The sequence below is a fragment of the Vicugna pacos genome, chromosome 13, assembly GCF_048564905.1.
Source record: "Vicugna pacos chromosome 13, VicPac4, whole genome shotgun sequence".
NCBI lineage: Eukaryota > Metazoa > Chordata > Mammalia > Artiodactyla > Camelidae > Vicugna > Vicugna pacos.
This window is the reverse complement of record NC_132999.1, coordinates 58,547,226-58,568,388: the sequence shown is the minus strand read 5'-3', so window position 1 is coordinate 58,568,388 and position 21,163 is coordinate 58,547,226. Positions and strand designations below refer to the sequence as shown.

The following is a 21,163-nucleotide window of genomic DNA, read 5'->3' as shown; positions in this document are numbered from 1 at the left end:
ACACTCATCACTGTATTAAATTTTTTACTGATATGTAATTCTCATATAAAATTAACCCTTTAAAACAATCCAGTGGTTTTTAGTATATTCAGAGTTGTACAACCATCACCACTGTCAATTTTATTTGTTTGTTTGTTTGTTTGTTTGTTTGTTTGTTTATGTATGTATGTTTGGAGGAGGTACTGGGGATGGAACCCAGGACCTCGTGCCTGCTAAGCATGCGCTCTACCACGTGAGCTATCCCCTCCCCCAACACTGTCAATTTCAGAACATTTTTGTCATCCCCTCCTCTAAAGCCCCAAATCACTAGTAGTTGCTCCCATTTCCCCCTCCCCCACCCTCCTAGCAACCATTAATCTGCTTTCTGTCTTTACAGGTTTGCCTTTTAGGTATCATATAAATGTAATCATACAGTATGTGGTCTTGTGTGTCTGGCTTCTTTCACTGCATGATGTTTTCAAGGTTCATCCATGCTGTAGCATGAGTCCGAATTCCATCCCTTTTTATGGCTGAATAATATTCCACAGTAAGGCTATATACCACATTCTGTTCATCCGTTCACCTGTTGATGGACATTTAAGTTGTTTCCGCTCTGGGGCTGTTACAGTAATGGTTCTATAAATATCCACGTACAAGTCTTCATGTGGACATACGCTTTCATTTCCCCCAAGTATATACCTAGGAGTAGAATTGTTGGGTTGTGTGGTAACTCTATGTTTAACTTTTTGAGGAACTACCGAACTGTTTTCCAAAGTGGCTACACCAAGAGTTCCAAGAATTTCCCCACGTCCTTGCCAACACTTGTTATTTTCTGTTTGGTTGGGTTTTTTGTTTTTAAATAGTAATCATCCTAATGGGTTCGAAGTGGTGTATCTCATTATAGTTTTGGTTTGCATTCCCCTAACGATGTTGCACATCTTTACATGTGCTTTTAGGCCATGTATGTATCTTCTTTGGAGAAATGTCTATTCATATATTTTTCTCATTTTAAAAATGGGTTGTCTTTTTTTTTTTTTTTTAATTGGGTTGTCTCTTTTTTGATACATTCTTTTTTGTATTCTGGGTATGAGACCTTTATGAGACATATAAATTGCAGATGTTCCTCCCATTCTGTGGGTTGACTTCTCAATCTCTTGATCCTGTCCACTGAAGCACAGATTTTGTAAACTTTGATGAGGTCAGTTTATCTTTTTTCTTTTTTTTTTTCCTTCCTATTTTTTCTTTTGTTGCCTGTACTCCTGGTGCCATGTCTAGGAAGCCTTTGCCTAATCCAAGGTCACAAAGATTTACTCTGATGTTTTCTTCCAACTCTTATATAGTTTTAGCTCTTACATCTAGGTCTTTGATTCATTTGAAATGAATTTTTATATATGGTATGAAATAGAGGTCCAATTCCATCCTTTTGCGTGCAGATATCCAGTTGTCTCAGCACCATTTTGTTGAAAAGATGACTTTTTCCCACTGAATTATCTTGGCATCTTTGTCAAAATCAGTTGCCGATTATGTGTAGGCTTCTTTCTGGACTCTCAATTCTAGTCCACTGATCTACACGGCTGTCCTTATGCCAGTACCACACGGTCTTGATTACTGTAGCTTTGTAGTAAGTTTTGAAATTGGGAAGTGTGAATCCTCCTCTGTGTTCTTTTTCAAGATTGCTTTGGCTATTCTTTTTTTTTTTTTGGAGAGAAGAAGGTAGTTAGGTTTATTTATTTATCAATTTGTAACGGCAGTGCTAGGGATTGCACCCAGGACCTTGTGCATGCTAAGCATGCGCTCTACCACTGAGCTATAGCCTCTCACTTCCACTTTGGCTGTTCTTACTGCCGTATTTTAATTCTTTGTGTGTATCCTTTGCTCCTTAGAGAAGAAATTAGGACTGTGTCTTAATGAGCACTGAAAAGAACAATAGTTGGTACATAGTCAACATTTGGCAGGAGGAAGAGGGAAGAGACTCAGTGACCCAAGCCTTTTGGCAGGAATGACAAGAAGGCAGGTGATAGAAATCAAATTGAAGGGGTGAGAAAGAGGAACCAATTTGATGAGAAGGAGTGAGAATTAACACACTCTGTTACAGATACCGTGAGTTTAAGGTAACAGTAAGACGTTCAATCTGACATCTCTGTTGGGTTCCTCGGGAGATAACTAAAGTGGCATCAGAAATAAGCCCTGGAAGCCAGGAAGGTATAGCTCAGTGGTAGAGCGCCTGCTTAGCATGCACGAGGTCCTGGGTTCAATCCCCAGCACCTCCATTAAGAAAAATAAGTAAATCAACAAACCTACCAACCCGCCTCCCCAACCCCCACCAAAAAAATAAATAAATAAAAGAAATAAGCCCCAGAGACAGTGTGCTGCCTGAATTCTCCATTCACTGGAACAAGAGGGAAAAGATGGCAAGGAGGATCAGAGGAGATCCCTCAGCTCAGAACATTATGTAAAGAAAATTTACCGAAGGACACTTCAAACCCCTAATCCAAGCTTAGGCTCAAGGCCAAGGGCGGCGTGTGGAAACACAGCCACATTCTGGACATTCCTGCTGGGTCTCATCCTCCTGGGCTCACAGCTGGGCTGCCTGCAAGCTGCATGGGTAGATGATGAGGTCAGCAAAGGGGCTTCTCTTTTCACTCTTGCAAAATCAGGGTCTGCGTGAACCAGAAGCTCCATTTCCGAAGAGATGGTGAGTGTTTCCCGAACACCGCAACACCCCGTTAAGATGCTGTGTTTCAGGCCAGCCCTTCTAAAGCCGGCTTTACTCATTTGGTTATTTACGTACGGAGCAGTCCTCCCTAGGAGGCTGCCTTTCGTGCAGGACTCCAGCCCCAGCTAGGTTCCAGAAAAGTTATTACAGAGACTGATTCCAGTCTACAAAACTGAGCTCATTTCCTCTTTCACTGAGGGCGTTCTGCTGTTGGTCAGGAGAAAAACCTCCCCCCAGGTTGAGTAATCTTGATTGAGGCTGTAACCAGCACTCTAGTTTTAACACATGAGGGGGCCTGAGCCCTGTTTGTGGTTGGGGTGAGCGGGTAAGTTGATCAGTTCTCCTGAGCCTGAAAAGTGGAAATGTTCATCTATCCATCCATCTATCCATTCATCCATTCATTCATTTATTCATTCAGCTATCAGAGACTAGGCTAGTGGCTGGCCCATAGGCTTCCAGCAGAATGGAGTGTTTAAATACTGGCAGGGAGAAAGTCGTGAATGCAGTTATCCAGGTTGGCACTAGTTTAGAGGAGGTAATTTTCACCTGGCACCGTGCTGTGGGCTCTGAAGAAAGAGGTGTTTACCTGGGCCATGAAAAGTAGGTAGGGTTTGGATGGGCAGTGATGGAGGTGAATGGGGAGGAAAATAAGCTGCAGAAAAGTGACCAATACTCTTGAAGTCTGCATGTCACAGTGGTTAGAGCTGGGGTTTTTTTGCTTTTGTTTTTGTCTTTTGAGTCTGACAGATCCTGATGTGTAATCTCCGCATCACCTCTTGCCGCCCACCTGGGAGATTACTTTCAGACCCACCACCCTCATTTACAAAAGAAGGACTGTTTCCTCCTTACAAAAGGAGGGAAATGTTAGTTTGCAAGGTTTTTGTAAAGATCAAAAGAATATTGCAAATATTGCTATTTGCAATAGCCAAGACATAGAAGCGACCTAATGACTGTATGAAGAACTTGTGGATGGAATACTACTCAGCCATAAAAACAAATAAAATCATGCTATTTGTAGTAACAGAGATGGACCTGGATATCATCATACTAAGTGAAATAAGCCAGAATGAGAAAAATACCATATGCTATTACTTATATGTGGAATCTAAAAAAAAAAAAAAGAAGAAGAAGAAGAAGAAAGAAAGAAAGAAAAAAGACACAAATGAACTTATTTACAAAACAGCAACAGACTCACAGACATAGAAAAGAAACTTACGGTTACCAGTGGGGAAAGGAGAGGATGGAGGGGTAAGGGTAAATTGGGAGTTTGGGATTTGCAGATATTACTATATATAAAATAGATAAACAACAAGGTCCTACTGTATAGCACAGGGAATTATATTTGAGATCTTTTAATAACCTATAATGAAAAAAATATGAAAGGGAATATACATGTATAACTGAATCACTATGCTGTACACCAGAAATTAACACAACATTGTAAACTGACTATGCTTCAATTAAAAAAAAGACGGTGCTCAGCACCTTGTTTCGCACATTCTCCTATAAATTCTGTAAATGGTCACCATTATTAAAATACCTATCTCATGGATGGTCACGGAGATTAACTGCAAAGATTCATGAAGTGTACGCAGTAGGTCTCAATTCCTTTTCCCCCAGCAAAGAAGAGAGAATGGGTGTAGTTGGGAGACCCATCTTATTGTTACTGCGTCCAAACTTGTACTACTCATCGCACAACAGGCGAATAAGTCGAGAGACAAGTTGTTGGCGAAAGGAACAGCAACGTTATTCAGAAAGCCAGTAGACTGAGGAGATGGTGGACTAGTGTCCCAAAGAACCATCTTCTCTGAGTTAGAATTCAGGCTTCTTTCATACTAAAAGGGGAGGGGGTCAAGTTCTGGTTCTAGTCAGACTCCAGAGGGGATGTGTTAATTTCTTCCTTCCTGCAGCCATTCACAAGTGGGCATGGTCTGGAGGTTTCCTATGAGCTAAACAAAGGTATTTTAGCTTAATGCTGATTACATGGGAGGCAGGGTTCCCAGAGAGGGGCCATTACCTATAATTCAAGCTTATAAGTAACATCCCTTTAGTGATTAACTTGTAGCAAAAGTAACAGAATACAAAAGCTTAAGTAAAAGAAACAGATCCAGTATGGAGTCAGATTTGTTCTTCCCTGTTATGTTGTGGACCACGTGTCCTGAAACTTCCAGTGCAGGACTTGGTGTGAGTGCCAGTGACTTCGTATGAGTCCTTGCTGCTAAAATGAAACAGGAGTCCACAGCCGTCACTGGCCCCTCTCCTTTCTTTATTGCCATGTTCAGCTGCAGAGACTTTCACAACACTGCCCTCGACTTTGGGAGGTGACCCCGAGGAGCCACTCCACCCAGAGCCCGAAGAAAGCTGCTCCCCTGGAAGGCGTCCTTGGAGGCACTGAACATAACCACCCCCTCTCTGAAGTCAGGGGATGCTTGCTGCTTCGAATATTAATGGGTAGCATCTCTTCTGATTTCTCTTGACGAATCAGTGACACTTGTGTGCTCTCCGCAGCCTTGACACGTATCCCTTGAATTTTGTGGGAGAGGCACACGTCCCCAGTGCCAAAACCAGGCAGTTGAGTCTCAGCCTCGGCCTGCAGGGGCCAACAGGACCTGACACAGTGAGCGGACAGGCTGGTGCTCATTAAAAATAATGGGCAGAGCAGCCAAGGGCATCCTCACAGATGAAGAGTTCTGCCTCAGCCATGCTGTCTCTTTCATCAGGGGAAGGCATTTAACAATTCTTGGGTGAAGCACAGTGGACAGTGGCAGGAATATTACAATAAAGGAGATATATATTATATATGTATAATATAAAGATAACTCAAAGGAAATCTCCTACTTGGCTGTAAGTGTACTCTTTCAGTCACTCAACAAACATCTGTTAAATTCTGAACCATGGTGTCCGGCACAGGGAACGTGGGACAGTGTGGGCTGTAGGCAGCACTATGCTGCCTGGAGGAAAATTAGGAGCGTGTGAGTCCCTGTGGGACACTGAGTGGCAGGGCCAAGCCTTCCAGCAGTTGCCTAGATTTTTCCATGGCCAAACTTTGATCCAATAAAAATTTACCAGGATCTATGGAAGGAATGGAGGTGGGTGGGAAGCCCATTGGCCACATCAGTGATTGTACTGACCACAACCCAGGGTCTGCCAGCAGTTGTGGGTTAGGCACACAGCTCTGGGTCAGCAAATGTCTTTCAATATTCCAAAGAAGAGCTTCTGTACGAGGTCAGGATGTGGACCAGCCTTTGGGATGAGAGGGGCCACACAAAAGATGTGGTAAATAAAAGCAAAGTCCTGACACCTTTCTTCCAGTTGCAGAAACCCACTTCCTGATAACTAAGGGAGCGCCATCAAACAGCTGAATTTGGGATGCTTTGAATGGAGATGAAGGATGTACAAAGATCTGAGTATCTCAGTGATCACAGTGGGTGGTCTGCAAACGCTGGAAAGTGTTGGAAGTTGGCAACTCTCTGCAGTTCGGGGTGTGTTTATTTTCAGGCTTCTGAGCACAGTCTTGAGACATGATAGAAAAATAATATATAAAAGGCTGTGTCTGGGCAAAGGGGCAGAAGCAGGCATTGGTGTTTGTGTTTTCCAGATAGATGTTTTGACCTCCCTCTAAAAATTCCTCCCAAATGTAACTGGGATTATTTGTTTGTTAGTTATCCTGCAGTTTCTCCTACAGGGGAAACCCAGAACTTCCGAGGATGTTGGAAGGAAAGAAAGAGTATTCTTCTTCTTGATGGTCTCAAAAATCATTCCAAGGCCAGGTAGTCACCCATCTTCAAAGGCTTATGTGTACATTCAGATGCTGGAGCAGCTCAAGATGCTAGAAAAACCAGACAACATGAAAGATGCCTTAATCTGTTGGCTAACACCACTGGTTTTCTTTGAAAGCCTGAGGGTAACTCAGCTTGGGACTTCTTTATTTTTAAAATCAGCTTTTCCACTTTCATCTCTAGCTGTTCGATTCTGAAGCTTTAGGTTAGCCGAAAGAGGACCACGGGGAACTTCTCCCTCGTGTGGAGATGGAAACGGGGCAGAGGCTCTTTACCTAAACTTATGTAGGAGACCTCTGTGGCTGTCCTGATGAAACCAGGTGAGATCCAGTAAAGGACTCAGCACCACATGGGAGCATCCTACCTTACTCAGGACATCCATTCCTACCCTGGATGTTGTTATCCACAGAGTTGTGTCAGGTGGTAAAAGAGGTCTCACCTCTGAGGTTTCATGTTTATTTCTGATGGTCGGGGTAATGACTTTGGATGCTTTCCAGCCATCACCTGTCCTGTTCGTTCCCTGCCTCCTGCACTGTCCTGCTGCAGGCACCACCCACGTCTGCATGGACGGCAGTCCAAGTGATCGGTCTGAGCTCAGCACCATCCTGATACCCACATCCTATTCCACGGCACTCAGAGTGGCTGCTGGGATATGTCTCTTCCCCACTCAGACTGGCTCCTGGCCTCCTTCACATTCCAGTTAAAATCAAAGCCCCTTCCTTACAGAGTTCCACCAGACTGGCCCTCCACACTTCCCCAGTCTCATGTGTCACCATCCAGCTACACTGATCACCCTGTTTCTCAAGTGTGTGGTGCCCTAAGCTCATTCTGGGCTTCAGGGTTAGTTAGACCAACTCTTCACCTACCTGGAGTTCACTCAGTCATTCAGCAAACACTTACTGAGTGCCTCCTCCATCCCAGTATAATAGACCATGGGAACATGGAGATGAAGCAAACTTTACTGACCGTATGTTCTAGTGGGCAGCCAGTTAGTGAATACACTGTAGCTTGTGAGTTGGGGCGGGGGGCACGGATTTCAATGGGTGGTCAGGAAGGCCTCCCGAGAAAGTGCCCTTTGAGCAGCTATCTGAAGCGGGTGCAGAAGCACTGTCTTGACATTTTCCTTGTTTTTTTTGCTTGTTGCAAGCCCCGCACTTCACCCCAACAGTATCCAAACCCACAAGAGTGGAGACCTCGCCTGGTTTGCCCCTCTGTCTCCAGTGCCCAGAATGGGGCCCAGCACATAGTAGGTGTGCAATAAATATTCAGGAAGGTAGAGGTGAACCTTGGGAAGGCCCAGTCTCCATCATTGCTGCTGCCTTAATTTGTAGAGCCAGGAGGGCCTCTGCTCAGAAAGGTGCAGCCTTCGTAAGGCTGATCGCACCTTCCTTATAAGCTGCCACTTCCGGAAGCTTAGTCCTAGAAGGGGGCTCATTTGAGGACATCAAGATTGTTGCCACGAAATAATTAGAGTGGGGGCTTCCAAAAGACGGGATTTCATAAGAGGAGGTGAGAGGAAGCCCGAGGAAGCGGCTGCTCTGACAACCAGGATTCTTATTTACAGGAGGATGGGGCCGGGGGCAAAGAGGAAGGATGTCAGAATGCAGGGGGCGGGGGGCACTGCAGCGCAGCTGCCCCGGAGGCATACAGGTGCCTTCAGGCCTCTGTTGGTGAAAACACCAACACAAAACACTTGGCTTCGCCTCCGCTCACCGACCAAGCCGACTTGGCAAGTCATTTAACTTCTGACTTTGTTGAAGGAAGTAATTCTGGCACTTGTTCCAACAGTTGGAAGACTTTATTCAAGACGGTGGCCATCGGGGAGAGAGACAGGGCTCAATTCCGAGAGGAGTCACAGCCAAGGAGCAGAGGGAGGGTCCGTGGATGGAAGATTACAAGGAGACATTGAGGGTGGGGAGGGTTCTTGCCAAAGGCAGACCAGGAACTTAGCATCAAAGGTGGGAGACGGGGAGCCTGATCGGGTGTGGAGGGGTGGAGGGACTGTCTCTAAACTGACTCAGCAGGGTTCTTGCTGAAACCAGACTCTGCTGCGATGGACGAGGATGCCCAAGGCCACGGCCTCGTAGAGAGAAGGGCTCGGAAGAGCCTAGCTGAAGTTTGCTCAAGGAGAGTCTTGTCAACCTCTCTGTCCTCATCTGACGATCGAGGACAGAAATGCCAGCACAGCCCACCTGGTGGCACAAAAAGTCAGCCTGAATGCCCCGTGTAAACCTTGCATTGCTGAGCAAGTGGGAGGGAGGGTGTTGTCCTAATGCGGCTCCTCCCACATTAGCAGGACCGACCACTCAGAAAGACCTCAGGGCACTTCTGTTTGAGTGGCCCATTCTCATTCCTTGCTCTTTACCCTCTGTTTTCTTCTAACTGCATCCTGGGCACAGAATTAACTCAGCAGCGGTCAGCTGATGTGAGGAGGGAGAGGGACCTGATGGCCAGGGGAGTACAGAGTTAGGAATCAGTTCTGGAAAGTCTGCAGACAGAGGGCGGGATGTAGGGGGTGCGGGGGGCAGACAGCAGTGCCCAGGTCATTTAGGTTGGTCCTTGTGCTACAGGTTTCTCCCAATGCTGTGACACAGTTATTTAAAAGAAAACATTTGTCTCAAGGAAAGCTAGTTTTGAAGCAGTGAGGAAAGGAGGATTTATTGATACAACAGCTTAATATTTGGGAGAAAATCAAATCATATTCCCATTTTACATCATACTTTAAGAAAAAAAACAAATAGAAATATTAAGTGTAAAAACAAAACCTTAAGGAAAATATCAGTGAATATTTACATAATCTTTAAGAAGGGTTCGTTTGTAAGTCTGGCATCGGAGGGACAAAACAAGCTAAGTAAGTTTGATTAGTGACAGAACTTGCCGCTTACAAAGGAGATGCAAATGCCAATTATTTAAAAAAAAAAGCTGCAGCACCTGTTTCAAAGAAAGTATTCTGAAAGCATAAAGGACTCCTTAAAAAATTTTAAGGAGATTTGTGTTTTGGACTTATTCATTTATTTTATTGAAGTATAATCAGTTGACAAGGCTGTGTCAATTTCTGGTGTACAGCACACTGAAAATTATCTTTAAAAATGAACACCCTGAGAGAAGAATGATCACAAGAGAAGACACTGCTATTGACCAGCAAACAGATGGAACCACTCAGCCTCACAAATCAGAGAAACGTAAAGGAAACCAAAAGATTGAAAACACCGACTCAAAGGCTTTTAATCAAGAACTGGGGACAACTGCAATACAGTTCCACTAACAGCATGATTTAATAATGTTCATTCCAAATTCTAAAATATTTTAAAAGAAAGGCCATCCCATAAGTTCACGTGTACTAGAATCCCATCTTTAGAGATACTGGGCTTTAATGTAAAGATAAAAAAAGATTCATAATTAGCACTTTGATCCCAATAAGCATCTCTTTAGTTATTTGTTCTTGAACGTAGGAACCTTAAGGTCAAATTGATTTATCGCATCATCTTCTTAGAGGTAGTGACTTTTTAAAGAATATCACAGACACACCAATTCAAAGCAAATGGGATGGGTGGCAGCCGTATTTGGAAACTTCCATTGGTTCTGACCCACAGGCTGGGGGAGGCTGGGTGTGGCAGGAAAAGGTGTTTACGAGAGCACGAGGGTACACAATTCCAGGACTGACCCTGTTGTGGTAGATTTGTCACTGCACTTATATAAACAGTTGTGTGTGTTCCTGCACACACACTGTGTCTTAGGAAGAAAAAGAGGATTGGAGAGAGAAGGCATCAGTACATGATTTGAATTTGACCGTTCAAGAGAAAGGATGTCAGATGCTGGCTGGAAACTCAGCAGCTGAAACTCTTCACCCAAGAAAGCTTTCGGCCGAAATAATGAGAAAAACAATTGAGCATCTCTTGTTAAAGATCAGCTTTCCCATGGAGCATAAAGAATGCCAGGGCAGTGAGACAAAAGGCGTGCATCTTAATCATGATTGTCATTCATAAAATGCCCTTTGTCTATTCAGAGTGATTTTAGTACTTGGTTCTGTGGACCAAGAGTAAGAAAGACTAAGAGGGACTTTTATCAAGTTATGCTCTCAATGAACTGAACTTTCTATGAAAGAATTCAAATCAACTTCATTCAGTTCTTGATTTTTTTTTTTTTTAAAGCCAGGGTGGTTTTGTTTTGCTTTGTAAAGTCAGAGGATGCCGTATAGTAAGTGATTTTACTGAACAGCTCCAGAAAACATTCTTGCCATGGATGGTTTGTTAACTGAGTTCAAACCAGGAGTGACAGAAAAGAAAATAGGATGCTTAGTTTTTCTGTTTTTTTGTTTTGTTTTGTTTTTTTAATGAAGACTACTTGCCTGGCAAAGGGAGATGCCCCCTTGAGCTCAGTAAGTACCTTCAACATTTGCCTACAGCACGGAGTCATAAACCCTTAGAGGAAGTTGATCACCACCCCATCCCCATCCCAGCAACCTGCCGGGAGGGGAGGTGCAAGTCGCTTGCCTGCACTGAGGTGTTCAGTTATTGCTAAGGAGTGAGAGCCTTCCCCCCTTGCCCCAGATGAAAAATGAATGCGTGCGCTTGGGATGCTTCCACAGCACTGGATTAGGACTCTCCATGCAGAGAAGGCTCATGGAACAAGTGAATTTACTCTAGAGGTTTCCTTCCTCTATGCATCAGCAGAGAAGCTGTGATCAAATATTTATTAGCTGTGCCTTTGGCTGAGCTGTCTGAGTATTGGGAGAAACAAGGTATCTTAAGGCAAGGACCGGATCGCACCCTCCTGCACTGTCTCGATCTCGATCCGAACATCTGCTCTTCTAATTATGCACAGAAGTCTCCAAGCACCCCGCCCCTCTTGCTCTCGGGCTGTGTATGCCCACTTATTTTGCAACTGTGTTTAGTCATGGAATTTCCAGAGCCACTCTGAGTCTGGGGAGGGAGCCCGTGACCAATGAGTCAGTGGGGTTTTTTTGTTGTTGTTGTTTTTAACTTGTGAAAAGGGCTATTTGCTGAGTTGAGATGGTGCTTCTACTCGGTGGCGATTAGTTCGGATCATTGCGGTAGAGGGTGAAGAAGAGGCCACTTGTTGTTCTCCTTTTGGTCCTGGAATCCAACCTGCAATTCCACCCCACCCATCCCCTGCTCCTCTGGAAACCTTTCTTATTGGCACAACAGGGTCATTCATCCAGTGTTAACGCAGAAAAGCCAGGATCAGCAGCCGGCCGTGAGTTAGTGGGGCTCTGGGTGCCCTCAGAGTTCTGTTGGTTATCTCAGCACCCTTAAGTGTATTACTGACCCTCCCCTGTAGGCGACAACCCCCCCACTGTAAAAGATGACGCTGAACTCCATGTAGTCTGTGAGGTCTGTGGTCAGAGGCAGCGGTCCCAATCATTCAAGCAGACAGCACTCTCAAAATTACATGGAGAGCGAGCTTGATGTTAATAAGATGGAAGCCCTGCCTTTGGATTCTGATTCTGTAGGTTTGGGATAGAGCCCGCAAATCAGTATTTTTAGAAATCTTTCCAGATTCTTCTAATTTAGCATTTTTCTAGGTCTACATGGTATCCTATTAACCCTAACGCATTAATTCATTGTATGAAATGGCACCGGGAAGAACCAGGTTCGTTATTAAAAAGGCAACATACGTGTCTCGCTGGCCAGCTCGCCTCAGTGGGATACCAGGGACGGGCTGGCTGCTTCAGCTTTTTGCATTTCATCTTCCCTTCATTTGCAATAGAGACGACGAGTATGGTCTGTGTGAAGCCAGAATGATGACCACCCCTCAAGAGAAAAGGAAAAAGTACCCAAAAGAAATGGGAAAGGAAATCTGATTGTAGCTGGCCAAATAGGACTGCTTACATGATTTCCACCTTAAGGTCTGACTCAGTCTTTCCTTTTCAGCCAGCACGGTCCGGCCAGAAGATGATGTAACCCAAGGTGTGACAGATGGCAAGGTGATCCCGCGTGTGGAAGATTACACCACGACCCCAAGTGCCAGTGAAGAGCCCCACAAGTCGGCTGGCTTGACAGCTCTGGTAAGTGTTTCAGGAAGAGAGGAACTTGCTCTAAAGGTATGTGATCGTGTAGGAGGGTGTTTGTTATATATGTGTATGTGATCACACGCAAGGGGGTTTAGTGACTGATTTATTTTACTGAATTCATTATGCTTCAGCATAATGTCCCCAAGTGCCATCCATGTTGTGGCATGTGTAATTTTTTTCCTTTTGAGATTGAATAATATTCTATTGTGTGTGGTGTGTATGTGTGTGTGTGCACGCACCACACTTTCTTCATCCATATATCTGTCAGTTGCTTCCAACTCTTGGCTATGAACATGGACGTGCTATGAACATGAATGTGCAACTTTCTCTTCCAGACCTTGCTTTTAACTCTTTTGGGTATATATCCAGAGGTGGAATTTCTGGATCATGTGTCAGTTCTGGTTTTAGTTTTCCTGAGGACCCTCCATCCTATTTTCTGTAACGACTGCACAATCCCACCAACAGTGCACAGTGGTTCCGAGTTCTCCACATCCTTACCAACATGTTATTTTCTGTTCTTTTGGTAGTAGCCATCCTAACGGGTGAGGCAATCATCTCATTGTGGTTTTGATTGGCTTTTCTCTGATGATTAGTGATATTGAGCATCTTCCATGTGTTTGTTGGCCACTATGTATCATATTTGGAGATATGTCTATTCAAGTCCTTTTATGCATTTTTTTTTTTACATTTTATTGATTCATAATCATTTTACAGTGTTGTGTCAAATTCCAGTGTTCAGCATGTTCAGCACAATTTTTCAGTCATTCATGGACATATACACACTCATTGTCACATTTTTTTCTCTGTGATTTATCATAACATTTTGTGTATATTTCCCTGTGCTATACAGTGTAATCTTGTTTGTCTATTCTACAATTTTGAAATCCCCCTTTTATGCATTTTTTAAATCATGTTATTTAATTTTTTAATGTTGAGTCATTGGGGTTCTTTATACTTTTTATCAGTTATATGGTTTGCAAATATTTTCTCCCATTCCATATATTGCCTTTTCACCTTGTTGATTGTGTCCTTTGATGCATGAAGTTTTAAAGTTTGGTGCAGCCCTGTTGATCTATTTTTGGTTTGGTTGCCTGTGCTCACTAGTGCATATTTGTTGAATACTACATTGGCATGGACTTTGGAGTCAACAGAACCATTTCCAAGTCTTGTCCTGTCGTTTGTTGGCTGTGTGAGTTTGGGCATATTATCTGATCCTTCTAAGCCTTGTTCATCCTATAGGGCTAATAATAGAATTTACTTCGTAGGGTTTTTCGTGCTGTAAATGAGAAAGTATTTAAAGGGCCTGGAGTATAGTAAGCCCTCAGTGAAGGCTAGCTATTATTCTAATTGAGGGAGAGAGGGCAGTGCCATATACATGTTCAGGGAAGAAGTGCCATTCAAGTTCAAGGGAGAGGAAGAACTAATGCCTCGGGATCCAGTATTTTCTGAAGAGTTAAGACCTTAGGAAGTCAGCATGCTAAACATTTGGCATTTATTTCTGGAGTAGACGTGATTTTATTCCTGCCCCTATTCTTATTGTTTCTTTTTGTTTGTTTTCTTGTTTCCACTTTAAATTTATGTCATCGTATATTTTATATATTTATACCATCTTAAATCCTTTGCTATTATAAGCCAGCATATATCTTTTAAAGCATTAGGTTTTGTTTCTGTTTTGCCTCATTTCCATCTCCAATAGGTGACAACAAGAGCAAAGAGTGTAACAGACAGACCCGGAGAGGATCTGCCAACTGCAGAAAGCACAGTCCACGTCCAAGAAGAAAGCCGGGGTACCACAACCTCAAATGCAGCCACTAGTCGGTCCTCGGGTAAGAAAGCCAGTTGCCCCAGTAGGGGTTGAACTTCTTTTGCATAATCTGTGCATTCCCAAGAAAACTCCATGAACAAATGTAATAATCAATAGGGCACATACTGGAATGCAAGCACTAATTTTGAACCAAGCTTTATGTGGTAGGCTCAGAATTTGTATTTGTTGGGTTGCTGAACACAGCTTTCTACCTTGAATGACAACTAGTGATAATGCCCAACGAGGGCAAGTTAAGGAGCTACTGGTGTCATATTGCGGATCTTAAGATGATACGATGCTACACTAAGGACTTCGTGTTGACACCCAAGACAGTAAAACTCAGCTAACCCATGTAAATCTTAATAGACTCTGTGCGAATATTTACCATCTTACACTGAGTTATGTCTGTACACATGAAGCAAGGATCAATGGTATAGAAAACAAACTTATGGTTATGGGGTTGGGGAAGAGGGTGGAAGGGACAAATTGGGAAGTCGTGATTTGCAGATTCTAACTACTATATATAGACTAGATAAACAACAAGTTTCTACAGAGAATGATATTTAACCTGTCATGAAAAAGAATGTGAAAACAAATATATATGTGTTTATATGTATGACTGAACTATTATGCCATATACCAGAAATTGACACAACATTGTAAACTGACTATACTTCAACTTAAGAAAATAGTAAGAATTTGTTGTAAACCAGCCTTACCAGCATTTGGGGTTGAACTTGTGATTCACGGTTGGTGCCTGCAGCAGTATGAATGGGACACCTTGGAGAGAAACTTTGGAGGACAACTTTGAGTCTACGTCATTATCATGAGGTTTAAGACCATCACCAATGAGCAGGAAGAAAGATCATTGCTGTTATAGCTTAGCAAGGGAAAGAGATAGAGAGCCTTCTTAAGAGAAATTCAGTTGTTTGGGATTTTTTTAAAACTATGCCTAATTTTATAGTAGATCGCGGTGGGAGACAAAAGGAACTATTCCTCCAGTAACTGAAATGAGTGCTTGCTAACTTGAGCAATTTTCTATAATCATTTTATCCAGACAGGTGTTCCCATCTTTAAATGAAAGTAAACGTAAGGACCTCCCCTAAAGCAGTGGTCCCTGAAACCATTTGCTCATCTGAACACCTAGACAGTTACTCTATGTTTAATATACATTTCCAGACCCAACTGCCAGTCTGGTTTTGAAAACTCCATAGCACGTCTGAAGACTTTAAAAATGCTTTGTATTTGTACACCCATGTTCAGAGCAACATTATACACAATAGCTAAAACAGGGAAGCAACCCAACTGTCCATGGACAGATGACTGGATAAACAAAATGTGATATATACCTGCAGTTGGAATATTATTCAGCCTTTAAAAAGGAAGACGATTCTCACATGTGCTACAACATGGATGAACCTAGCACTAAATGGATTAAGTCAGTCACCAAAACACAAATCCTGTATGATTCCACGTAGATGAGGTGCATAGTGTAGTCAAAATCGTAGGGACAGAAAGTAGAATGGTTGTTGCCAGGGCTCAGGGGAAGAGGGACTGGGGAGTCATTGTTCAACGGGTACAGAGTGTCAGGTTTTTGAGATGAAAAAGAATTCTGGAGATGGATGGTGGTGATGGCTGCACAACGGTGTGAATGTGCTAAACTCCACTGAATGGTACACTTACAAAAGTTTGAAGACTAAATTTTATGTTATGTGTATTTTATCACAATAATAATAGTAAAAAGTTTTATAAAGTGCTTTGAAAATAAAGCCTAAGGGTTACTCCAAGATGCTAAAGAAATGGTTAAGATTTAAACATATGAGAGAACCCGATAAGGCCAAGTGAGGAAAGAATCATCAATATAATTAGTTATTGGAAAGCACTACAAAATTTTGGAGAACTATTGATTATTTATAATAGGAATTGACAGCTAATTAGCTGCAGAAAATGGAGCATTTCAAATGGAGTATTTTTTCTTTTTAGTATCATACCAGGATACTGTCCCTATTTCTTAAAAATAAAAGCTCTCAGTTCCCTGGAAAATACCCGTGTTACTCTCTTGCCTGTCCCCTGCCCCACCCTTTCACAAAAACTGTGACTTATGGCCCATTCCCACTTCATACGTCACATGTGAGTTAAAATGTCATTATAAGCACTTGGTTTTTTAAGAAGAAATTTTATTAGGGCAACAGATGTCTTTCCCATGAAACACCCAAGTTTGATGACGCTCATGTGTATGACACATCTGCGAGATAACAGTCGGCATAACTGGGAGGGAGCTAGGGAGTACAAGATAACAAACTCTTAATTTAATACTGAATCTTGCACAAGCTTTATTTTTGGGAATGTATTTCCTGACAAATGGTGTCATTAATGGTGTGTTTTGAGCACACTATGGGCAGCCACCATGTTGGGGCATGATTAACAAATGTTTGACCTGTCTCTACCGGTAGTTGGCAGCCAGGTGTGACATTTAGGGCCATCTTGAAATGATGTCTTCCATTTTTGAAGAAGGCCTTGGCACAAAGTGTGTGGCCTCTTTCCAACCAAAGTATTAGAAAAAATAAGCATCTTGTAGATGATGGTTGGCTGATGGATGTCACCTTTGATTAGGAAAGTTATTGGGTATCTGCGGTATTTTTGCAGAAATTTGCAGGTTGTGAACTGAGTTTCTAGGGAAGGGCCCGACTGAGTCATTTCTCTCCCTTGTGTCATTAAATCAAGGCCTCTGAACTTTCTCTTCATCAGCAAACTAGATAAACAACTACCACCCAGGCGAGTTAAGGACTCTATGCAAAGAAGTTGATAGGAGAGACGATACAAAACAAGACCTTTATTTTGTAGTAGAAATGGTGTAAAATTATCTGAAGGAAACTCACAATTTTATTACTTACAGGACAGTACTCATAAATAACTTATACCCACAGGATAGATAAATGAGAATGTTCACATTGTAACTATTGGATTAGGTTTAGCTGCAGATAGAAATCCTACAATAGCAGTGCCCCAAATACAAAAGGTGTATTCTCCTAAAACTTAATGTGCCCTGGAAGATCTGGATTTTGCCTCTAAAGAAAAAGGAAATCGATGCCATGAGATAAACCATAGTCTTGACTACATCTTCCAAAACTAGAGTATTGCTCTCAAAGTGAAGTTCCTTTCATCCCAGTGGGTAAGTTTTCCATGATCTTGACATTGGACCAAGAATCAGCTTCGGATTCTTTTGTTACTCTAACCTCTGAAGTTTTTGACCGTTTCTTTAAGATCTCTGTGGGTCAGTTTCCTCCACACTGCTCTGTAAAGTGGGTGATAGAAAAATAATATACACAAAAGAACTGTAGGTGTGAAAAACCACTCATTAATTCAATAATAATAGTTTTGAAGGCAAGATCACGTCAGAGCTTGCTTAAAACTCCCCTGATCCAATTTACTTAAGAATTATCCTCATTTCTTGTGTTTTGCTACCTTCCACTTAGGGTAAATTCATCTTTTGCCAATTGTTAAATTACAGTTATTAAATCCTAATAATTCTATATCATTACATCTCTCTCTTTATAGAGAAAACAGATGGAAAGGAACAAACAACAGTTGAGAAAGGTGGGTTAGATTTTGGTGTCCAAATATTCTTATGGGAATGTTAGAAAAAAAGAAGTTTCCTTTGAACTTAATCTTTGATGACTTTCATTCTTTCCTGGGCTGGAGTCGGCAGGAGCAGAGTACGAAACCTCCTGAGAACAGGTTTCAAACCTCTTTTAAGAGAGAGAAAAGGGAATTGTCTGTATTTGAAAATAAGCAAACTGCAAATGAGGCTAGTCACTTGATGACAGCTATGGAGAATGGTGTCATTGCACAATTTATTGTTCCTAAGAATGAAAATAGGGGCTAATTTAATAGCCGTATGTAGCAAACGCTACCCAGTAATTAACAGTGAAGCCACCCAGTAGGAGCGGTGTGCTTGATAGATCCTGAGACCCAGAAATGTTTTCATTCGTAAGATGGGATTAGGGTAACCCAACATTTCTCCCCTTCTAAGTCAACTCCCACTGGATATAGGAGAAGCAACATAGAACATTATTTGCTATCTGTAGTGGGCAGTGGCATTGTTTATCACAAGTGTATTGTTTATCCAGGGTTCATGCTTTTTCTCCCTCTCACTCAGATGGCTTGGAGACAGTGACCCTGGTTGGCATCGTAGTTGGGGTCTTACTAGCTATTGGAGTCATTGGTGGGATCATCATTGTGGCTGTGCGAAAAATGTCGGGGAGGTACTCGTAAGTAACTAGGCACGTGTGATGGGTAAATGAAGGCGGTCATTTCCAACCTTTGAACTACTAGAAACCTCCAATGAAGGTCATGTTCAGAAGCCATTGGCCTCCATCAGCACTACATCTGAAGCTTCCCCAGAAGAACAGGTGTCTACTTGGGCCTTATAAATTTCCAAGAAAGAGCCAGAGATGCCACTTTAGTTGACTTTGGTTGAGCTCTGACCAAATTTGACCTCTTGTCTTAATTTTCCAACTAAGTGGACTTGAAAGAAAACCCAAACCAAGCTTTAACTTGGTCCCTAATCACCCTGCTCCCAGTCATCACAGGTAGCTGGTTCCCAGAAGAGCACCTGTGGCAGAGCCAGGGCCCCATTCCGACGAGGAATTCTACTGGTGATGGGATCCCTCCCTCCTCTCCTGCCCTCCACACACCCATACACCGCAGCGTCCTTCCAGTCTCAACTATTGAGGGGGGAAGAGTTCTTTCTCTTTACTAAAATTCCTTAAGAATTCAGAACATTCAAATTCATAGCCAGAGGAAAATGTTTTCTTATGTCCACTGGGGAGATGGTATATGATTGGGCGGGGAAAGGACACCTACTCTACAGCCGGGGTTGGAGGGGAGGTTGAGGGACACGATTAGCAATACAGCTGCAGATGGATGTGTCTGGAAATGCCTTGCAATCTGACGCTGGGTGTGAGGACCAGGCCTGAGGGAGGAGAGGAGCAGGGAGGGAAGAGCACCAGGTTCTAGAACTGGAAGATTTAGACAAAGGGCAACAGGAACAATGACTCACGGGATTACTTGTCACAGTGCCAGTAAAAGAAGCGACGGTCACCTTTCTCTTGGTTTTCACAGGCCCTAAAGGAGCTGAAGACTCATGCCCTCCTGCCAACGCTTTTTAAAATGAGAGTTTCCGACTCCCCCCGTCCCTGAGCCCGTGGAGAAGATGACCCATGGAAATGCTCACAATCCATGGTGATCCCTCCTCTTGCCAGAAGTCCCCGAAGAAAAGAGTCTTCATAAGACTTCCTCTCCTCTAAGCGTTTGTCTTTTGAAACTTGAAATTTTTTTTTAATATAAATTTTGTATAAGACGACTTAAAAGACAAAAATGCATAGAACAGGGAGCAAAACTGCATAAACTGACTGGTCACTAAGATGGGCAGTGTAATGCAATCGATGTTTAGAACCTGTAATCACGTCTTTGTTCTGACCATTCTCTGTTATTGTGAACATGCAGAGGACTTTGGAAATATTGATACCAGTGGAGTCCTTGGGGGTAGAGCTATAGCAGTAAGTGTCATAGGCGTTTCGCAGTGTCTGGTCTGTTGAGATGTACACGTTCCAGTTGAATTTGGTCTGTTTTTCAAGTCTGATTTGGTCTGAATCATCAAGAAGAAAATGTAAACTTGTGTGCTATATAACGCGCAGCTGCCTTTCACTGGTCCAAGTAAATTGTTTCAGAGGCACCGGTTTTAAATCACAAACAGGAAGGCTGTGCCTTGGGGAAGGTGTTTTGGGTCTCACAACAAGGCCACCAGGCAGGCTGTAGACGGGCTCTATGGCCTTCTCCAGCAATGACGTGACGAATCAAAGGTTTGCTCCTATTTGTCCCTTCCACTTCCCGTGGATGATGGGGAGTCAGCGCTAAGGGGGTGACCTCTCTTCCACACGACACAAATCCTCCAGCTCTGGAATATGGAGATCTCAGTCCCGGAATATCAGGGAGGCTGCCGGAGGCCCAGCAGTGCCTCAGAGGTTCAAGTGGTCCAGAGACCAAGAACCACGGTGGTCCCCGAACAGAAAGAATCTCCGTGTGTGCTTCGGGGAGCTAGAATCTGCCCGTTTTCTAAGATTGACTTTCTGCCTCAGAGGACAGATAAGCGAATACTAATTTTTAAAAAAGCAGCTGGATTTAGAGACTTGATTTGAAAACGAAAGATATTCCTGGTCTTTGTGACATACTGCATAGCTTCGTGGTGTCACAATTGAAAATAATGTCTTGGCACCACTCTGTATCGGCACCATCCAACTCGGAACTTTTCTCCCTGTAGGTCAACTGAGTTCTTTCCCCTGAACAAAAAGTTTTATGCTGAGCAGATCCTGCGTCACAGTCATGGTTGTGATGTTCTGATATCCTGTAAACGTGTATGGGTGCGTAAACCAGGAAAAAGCGAACTGTCAGTTGGAAAGCACAGCCCGTTCCTCCCATTTCTTGCAGTAACGTGTGGCTGTTGTTTTAAGCAGTGTGCGCCTGGGTCGTTGTACCCCGCTGGTCCACCCGCCCAGGTTCCATATTTGAACGTCAGCTGATTGAGAGAAGGGTCTTTGGAAGAGCTTTCTGAATCTCTTAAATATCCTTCCATTTCCTCACTCAGATTCCTGAACGGGAGTTGGGGATAATGTTCACTTCATCTTTCCTATCCCCTCTTATTTTTTCTCACTGTGAAAAAGAATAGTCAACCCCAAGTCATACACTGGACCCACGGCCTGCTGGGACAGGACTGTGGGTTTCCTCGTCACATCTGTGTTGATGCTCAATGCAGTGTAGACGTGTTTGGAAATAAAACAGATGATTGCGTA

General features: G+C 43.1%; 1 protein-coding gene across 2 annotated transcripts in view; it reads left to right on the top strand.

Annotated features, from left to right (window-relative positions):
* The window catches only part of PDPN (podoplanin), a 27,686-nt gene extending 6,523 nt beyond the window's left edge, over positions 1-21,163 (top strand). The window contains exons 2-6 of one of the 2 annotated variants that reach the window (XM_072975348.1): positions 12,369-12,502; positions 14,205-14,334; positions 17,871-17,909; positions 18,472-18,595; positions 19,437-21,163. In XM_072975348.1, coding sequence (XP_072831449.1) covers positions 12,369-12,502; positions 14,205-14,334; positions 17,871-17,909; positions 18,472-18,587 — 419 coding nt within the window. In that variant the 3' untranslated portion in view covers positions 18,588-18,595; positions 19,437-21,163. The remainder of the gene's footprint in view (positions 1-12,368; positions 12,503-14,204; positions 14,335-17,870; positions 17,910-18,471; positions 18,596-19,436) is intronic. The other variant, XM_015238964.3, reaches the window with a different exon arrangement.